The 8,113-nt window shown below is 40.2% G+C and overlaps 1 protein-coding gene across 1 annotated transcript; it reads right to left on the reverse strand.

Moving 5' to 3' along the window:
* Nucleotides 1-3,080: 3,080 nt before the first annotated feature.
* LOC112525005 lies at nt 3,081-3,977 on the reverse strand. Its single transcript, XM_025134952.1, has one exon. It carries the CDS (start codon nt 3,975-3,977, stop codon nt 3,081-3,083), a length of 897 nt encoding a protein of 298 aa, XP_024990720.1.
* Nucleotides 3,978-8,113: the final 4,136 nt, after the last annotated feature.

An 8,113-nucleotide genomic window follows, 5' to 3' on the forward strand; every position in this document is an offset into this window, starting at 1 on the left:
AACCAAAAAGTATTTAGATCTATAAAATTAAACAAATATAACAAAAAAGTACTTACATTTACAAAAAAATAATTACCATTTTAACTAGTTGTACAAGTCATAAAAATGTATCCAACATGTTCTATAAAAGTTCAAGAAGTTATTTAACATGTTTTGGATTGTTCAAGGACTTATTTGTTCCAAAAATTGTTCAATGACTTATTTAACATTTTTTGGAATGTCTAAGGACTTATTTAACATTTTTTGGAATGTCTAAGGACTTATTTAACATATTTTAGAATGTCCAAGGACTTACTTGTGCCAAAAAATTGTCCAATGACTTATTTAACATGTTTTGGAAAGTTCAAGGACTTATTTGTTCCAAAAAAAAGTTCAAGGACTTAATCATTTCAAACAAGAAAGTTCATTGGTTTTTATTGTACTTTTCCCTTTTAATTTTAGAGAAATACATGAAACAATTTCATTAAAATTTCATTAAATATTATATAAAACAATTTCATAACCATATATGAAACACATTCATCAAAAAAAGTATTATATAAAACAATTTGTAACACCCCAAAAAAAATACAACGAAGGTGGGGATACTCTTATCTAGAGAAACAAACAACCAAAAGTTTTCAAAAGTTAAATAAGTACATCACCCAACAAAGGGAAGTAGTTAAGCATTTACAAATCAAAGAAGAGGACGATAAATAACAACCTAATAATCTAAGCAACTCTATGTCTAGATTATGATCGGGTGTTTCTACCATCTCCAATAACAAAAAAACGAAACTCAACCAATATGCAACGCTCGCTTCACCAAGTGCTTTGACTACAAAAATGACTTTTACGAGCTACTCACTTCTCAACCCTTCGACACCTCGCCGCTAAAGGAACCTGGTAAGCAAACCATTTTAAGAAAGTGTTAGGCTTACGCCTAGTGAGTTCAAACAATAGGATAAGTGTAACTATAAAACCTTTTATGCGAGAAAGAATGTATATGTACATATATGTTTATATATATATAAATAACGATGTCGTAACTTTAAGCGGTAAAAAAGAAAAGTAAGGCTTAAGAAATACATGGGAGAGCCAAAACATCCGAAGATGACGGGGGAGACCCGATTTACCGTTGATTGTGACGGAACACAAAGTAAGTCATAGATAAACGTTACAGAGCATCACTTACAGGTTTAATACTATTGACATCAACCTAACCAGTCATGTAATTGGTCGTGATTGAAGGATTTCCTTATTCAATTGATTCCTACTTAACCCGTGATCCAACATGCCATGCAAGTAACGAATAACCCGTTTCATAAAAGCATATGGGGTTCCCGTGGAGCGTGCATAAACAGGCAGATTTGTTGAACAACATATGACAGATCCGAACGAGTAATGGTGAGATACTGCAACGCCCCCGCCAGACGTCTGTATAATGTACCGTCTGGTAGGAGTGCCCTGTCAGAAGCACTGAGCTTGGAATTGGTATCGACAAGTGTGTGACACGGTTTACACGTGGTCATATTAGCCCGATGGAGGATATCTCTAGCATACTGAGTTTGTCCAAGGAAGACAGAATTGGCATTCCTAGTGACTTGGATGTCGAGAAAGTGGTGAAGAGGGCCCATATCAGTCATAGCAAATTCCTGTGAGAGCCGTTTGATGACCTGTGTTAATACCTGCGGATGGCTAGCCGTGAGAACAATATCATCCACATATAAAAGTAAGTAGGCAACTTGATCGCCGTGATGATAGAGAAACAGGGATGTGTCACATAGGCTTCTTCGAAACCCGAGAGAGGTGATGAACCCTGAGAACCTGGAGTACCACGCAAGTGGCGCTTGTTTAAGGCCATACAGAGACTTTTGCAGTCTACAAACATGATTAGGGAACCTGGGGTCGATAAAACCCGGTGGCTGTTGCATGTAGACGGTCTCCTGAAGGGTTCCATGGAGGAAGGCATTCTTGACATCGAGCTAATGAATTGGCCATGATTTGGAGACCGCTAAAGATAACACTGTGCGAATGGTACCTGGTTTGATCACAGGGCTAAATGTTTCCATGCAGTCAATGTCGACGATTTGTGACTTGCCGTTACACACTATTCTTGCTTTGTACCTATCTAGTGAGCCATCGACTTTAAATTTGTGCCGAAATAACCAAAGTGACCGAATGACTGGCCTATCCGTGGGACGTGGAACGAGCTCCCATGTGTTATTGACTTGTAACGCACTAAATTCATCGTTCATGGCGTGAAGCCAATTAGGGTCTGATAAAGATTTTACATAGGAAGTAGAAAGGGGAGATATGTTGGTTGAGGCAGCAAAGAGGTAGCGTGGGTTCGGTTTGACCACACCATATTTGCCACGAGTTTGCATGGGGTGAGTATTTGTCGTGTGTAGGGGAGGGTTTGGTTGGGGTGATGTTGGGGTTGATTGCRGAGTAGGTGTGGTGGTAGAATTTTKGGCYGAGGGAGTGTGAGGAGGTGTGCTGGTAGGTAACGGGTTTTGGGCCGTGGGGGAGTTGGTATGTAACTGGTGTTGAGTTTGGTCCGGTTGTGGGTGTTAATGTTCGGCTGGTGTAGGAGTAGGAAAGGACACATTATCAAAACTTGGACTTTCCTCATCAAGAAAAGTGTATGTGGTGGAGGATAGATGTGTGTTGTAAAAGCCATTACCAGAACCATGAATAAGCAACAAGTCACCATTACCGACAAATATAGGGTTGACGGGTAATGAACTTTGAACTTTAATTTTACCTGAATCGAAAGTGATGTGAAAAGATGCTCCCGTGTCCATAAACCATTGTGCCTGATCGTTGGACTTGAGGTTCAAAGTGGTCATGGCGGCTCCGATGTCATTAGGAGAGAGAGCATTGAAACCCGTTGGAGTTTGTTGGTTAAAACCGAAACCCGGTGGAGCGAATAAAGCGGGCTGCTGCATCTGCATGATGTGGGCCTGCGACGGGTTAAGTTGGGCCGGCATAGACGGGAGTGGACTCGACGGTGGTGTCCAGGATGGATATTGAGCTTGTGGCCCATGTTGAAGTTGGTCAAACCGAGGCCCACCTGTATGCCCTGCTGGACCGAAAGTTCATCTTGAATTGTATGGGGTGTTGTTTGACTGTGTCCCCCAATGTGATCGACCTGCTCCTCGGCCTGAGAATTGGCCACCGCGCCCCCTGCCACGCTCTGCCTTTGCCGGATCGTAGTTGTTCCCCCGATACCCGTTAGGGTATGGGGATCGCCCGGTGTCGGTGTGATCCTGGGGGTTGTTGCTTCTACTTTGCTGTTGACCGGCGGAAGAGGATGGGTGAACTAGCACAATATCACGGCTTGAGTTTGATCTAGCCGCCTGTCGTTGTTGCTCTGCTTCTACCATACCACGGGCCTCATCCCACGTGGGACATTGCTGATTGATGATAGCCCCGATAGTATCGTATTCAACAGGAAGACCACGAACCATCTGAATAACGAGTCGACTTTCAGATACAGGTTGATCGATATCGCCGAGTTGTGTGGCGATATCTTTCAACTTTTGACAATATTCATCGAACGAGGAGGATGCTGAGAGGGTTGAGTTGGTGGAGTGTTGTTCCAGGGTTGCGGCTCTGGTATGTTTATTATTAATAAAAATTTCTTGAATCTGACGCCATGCCTTCCAAGAAGTGGTATCATCATCGAGAATCCGGTTAAGGATCTCATCAGAAACGGTACTATAAATCCACTGAAGAATGAGGGCATCAAGTTCCGCCCATGCGTCGTAGGCCGGATCTTCTTTGGATGGCGGCGGCGTGCCATCAATATGGTGAAGGATCTTGTAGATTTTGAGATGATTTTTGAACAATTTCACCCAATTTGAGTAGGGTRYTTTCTTCCCRTCGAGTGTACGGATCTTTTGGTGCACATTCATCACCATGAATGCTGGATGAAGGGTTGGTTTTTCAGTATTGGTATTGGGAGTGGAAGATTGATTCGTCGTTTCCACCATAGTGCCGCCGTGAATCGGATGAAATAGGTGGTAGGGTTACGGTGATGGTTAGTGTGATAACCAGACTCTGGTTATTACCTAAGGTAAATTTATACGTGAATATTTGACTAAATAATTTTCATGGTAGCATGATAATTTGTTACGTGTCGGTATGTGAAATGATATTTAGATATATATATATATATATATATGTTTATGTATATATATATATATATATATATATATATATATATTAATGTGAAATGCATGAATGTGCAAGGTGTATGTGTGTATGCATGTATATGTGCATGCATGATGTGGCAAAAGAAGGGGAGAAGGCGGTTGGCCGACTTTCCCCATTTGGTAGGTATAAAAGGGGGGGGGGGGGTTACCCCCTTTATTTGGCTTCTTCTTGCCACTTTGAGAGTATTTGAGAGGGAGTTAGAAAGAGTTGTCCGGATTGCATATTAGAGGAAGAATTCAAGTGATTTCAAGCTATTTTCAAGAATTCAGCTTCAAGAAGGATTGATTCTAGTGTTTTGTGTTCAAAAGCTTTAAAAGGTGAGTGGTTCTAAATCTTTTTACATAAAAAGAGMTTTTACTGGTTATGAATCTTTATTTCGTACTATTAGTTTCCTTYGAAAAKAATCTTGCTAAATATTTGTCTAAGTGTTTATCCGGACAAAGCTTGACCGGATAAGGGGTTTAAACCGGATAAGCCTTGTGAGGTTTAGTATCCGGATAAGTGTAAATCGCACAAGTCTTAAGCGGATTAGTGATCGGATTAGTATATACCCAACAAGCCTTGAGCGGTTTGTTGTCCGGAGTTGGTAAACCGGTTGAGTAGTGAGCGTTTAATTATAATGAATTTACTTGTGTTTTCAAACTGAGAAGTAGGAATACGATCACTTGGTGACCGGTTTATTGTWAAACCGGACAAGGTATGAGCGGACTAGTGTCCGGATTTGTTAACCGGACAATCTTGAGATTGTTTTAAGTGATTAATCGGTTTAACAAGTATGTGGTATGTTGGACCGGATTAGATATCTGGATAAAGATTGAATGTTATTGTTGACCGGATTTGATATCCGGACAAAGTGGAAAGTGTTATCCGGATGAATGTTGACCGGATTTGTTGATATAATTTGAAATGATATTTTGGGGCTTGATGAAATTTACATTTTATTATAAAATGAAGTTTTATAAATGTTTTTGATCTGAAAATGTTTCCAATGACTGCGGTCTATTTGGAATTATATTTTTATATAAATGGTTTCTACCAAGCGTGGTGACRTAAGTCTGTTTTGGTATGGAAGTGAGTTTTTAGTTCCCCTAGACGTGGTGACTTTTGTCTGTTCTGGCTTGGAACTAGGAATGAGTACTTTCAGACGTGGTGACTTTGTCTGTTCTGATAAGTGACTCTGTTTTAAATGGAGGATTAAGGGTGGCATATCAAGGAGAGGTGTCCATTGGATATAAGGGTGGCATTGTCTGTGTGTGGTTTTATATAACTCTTTTTATTATATCATTTGAGACTACCGAGATCTGAAAATCTTTATTTCTTTGTGATTTAAGGATTTAGGATCGAGGTTCTTAATGGAAATCATAGATTGGATGTTATTGTGGAGAAAAGATTTATTTTGGCCTGAAACTTTGTTAAGCCTTGTTTTTGAGAAAAAAGTTTAAAAAGTGGCAATATATGGAACCTGATTGGTTTTAAAAGGTATGAGATTTGAATAAGCTAAGTGATAGCTTGAATTTGAGAAATGATTTAGWATTTCRGATTCATATATTTGTTATTTATATGAATACTTGATTTTGTAAAGATTTTGGTGATCCTTCACCCTGCAATGACATAAATAGGGTATCTCACTAGACTTTATAGTCTAACCTCGTTTTGTGTTTTAAAATGTGTATTGCAGGAAGTGTGGAAGGTAAAGGAAAGGAAAAGATTTAGTRMTTTTCTTTCGTGCATTTTGGTTGAAGATTTGCTTTTGATGCATAGCTCTGATGATTAGTACAAGATTGTATTTTGAATTTTTGGACCTGGTGTTTGGTCACRGCAGATTTCTTGTACTAGTGGACCCAATGTGTATATGAATATGTATTTCTTTGGTATGGAATATGTATTACATGCAATGTGTGGCTTGGGGCGTTACAGTTAGAAAAAATAGGAATGTTCTTTGGCTCTGATACCATGAAGGATTTCCTTATTCAATTGATTCCTAATGCATTACATTAGGATCCTATAAATAAGAATTCCTATCCGCTAAACAAGGAAAAGATAACAACTAAATTGAAAATAAACTTTATCCTAAAATAGCTAGAGCATATCTTCTAATAGTGATCTTAAGCTCTTTTCCTCGGAAATTACATAATGATCTCAATGCCTATTTTCGAACGGAATTGAGGAGATGGATTTGGAAGTTACATAATGACCACAATGCCTAAATCCAAATCACATCAACCTCTTCGCAAAGTAAATAAATCGACTTCCAAGCCCATATCGCATTACACTCCGAAGAAATGTTTTCCGGCAACAACTTATTTATAAGAAAAGAAAGCGTAAGTGTCAATAAGATTCTTAAATAATTTCTAAGGTACGAAGTACTTCCTTACAACTAAAGGGGTAACTCCATGTAATAATTTATAAGGACCTCTAAGTTTTTAGGCAGATAAAACTTGTATTGTATAATTCTTCTAGTGAATTTAAGCCATTATCAACCCATGCTAATGTTGACAACGGGACTCCTAAGTTCATTCACTTAGGCACTAGAGTAAAAGGCACACAAGACACAACATCTATCTAAGTATAAAGACTCAAAGGTGTGGAGTGAACTCACAATGTAGGATTTAGGAGAAGTACAATTCTTGAACTAGCATATGGCTGAAAATAGGACTAAATAGTAGGGTTGATCCTACTCCAAGAGGCAACAGCTTGGAATGCTTGAAGGGAAAGCAGACGGCTCAGACGCACGGGATCAGCCGTGTGGGAGGCATGGGACAGCAGCCACGTGCAGGAGGCACAGCACAGCAGCTGCGTGCAGACGCACGGGAACAGCCGCGTGCAGGAGGCACGGCACAGCAGCTGCGTGCAGACACACGGAGACAGCAGCTGTGTGCAGAAACAGCCGCGTGCAGACGCACGGAGACAACAGCGGTGTACGAAACAGCAGCGTGCAGAATGCATGGTAACAGCAGCGCAGGACACGGGGGCAGCAGCGTCAGGAGGCACGGCACAGCAGCTGCGTGCAGACGCACGGGAACAGCCGCTGTGTGCAGAACGTGGCCGGAGCTAGGGGTTGACGGCGGTAGCTGTAGAAGTTTCTAAGAAAAGGGGGGGGGGGGGGGGGTTAGACTAAATGGAGATGAGACCACCCTTTCCTCCCTTCATTCTCAAACGGCAGCCACACCAGAAGCTTTTCTTCGTCTCCCCCAAACTCAAAACTCAGCCTCCAAAAGACTCCCTTTCCCCCAATTACCACTATTCGTTCATCTTTTCCAAGGCAAGGACAGTAGGCAAGGACTCAAAAACAAAAGGGTAATCCTTCCAAAAGAGAAAGACCACATGCTTGGGTTAAAGTCCAGGAGGTTAACCCCCCCCCCCCCCCCCCCCCCTACTTCTTTAACCCCATAATACCCAGACATTACAATTTAGCAAAAATAATAGGAAGTATAAAAAGATTAAGTAAAATAAAACATTACTAAGATCCTAATATATAATACACACATATATACCTATATATATATATATATATATAATAAAAAACGCATACTTGCAAATGAGACAGAAGAAATCCCGACGTGAAAGCGATGGAGATTGAAGAAGGAAGAGAAATTTCAAGGTGTTACACAATTTCACAAGATTAAACAATTTCATGAAAAAAATTCTTAAGATGAAATAATGAAATCGACGTATGAGGGTGGTTTGTACGGTTTGTACAAATGAGGGTGGTTTTTATTTGATCGCTCCTATATATATATATATATATGTGTGTGTGTGTGTGTGTGTATATATATATATATATATAGACTTGGGATCATGTGAGACCAGCCTGTTTTCGTGAGACTCGTGAGACCAACATTTTACACTTGAAATTTCACAACAAAATGCTGTGAAGGTGACTTTTTAAAACCTTCACAGTGTTTTTGCTGTG

Source organism: Cynara cardunculus (genome assembly GCF_001531365.2).
Source record: "Cynara cardunculus var. scolymus isolate 2C chromosome LG 13, CcrdV1, whole genome shotgun sequence".
NCBI classification, from domain to species: domain Eukaryota; kingdom Viridiplantae; phylum Streptophyta; class Magnoliopsida; order Asterales; family Asteraceae; genus Cynara; species Cynara cardunculus.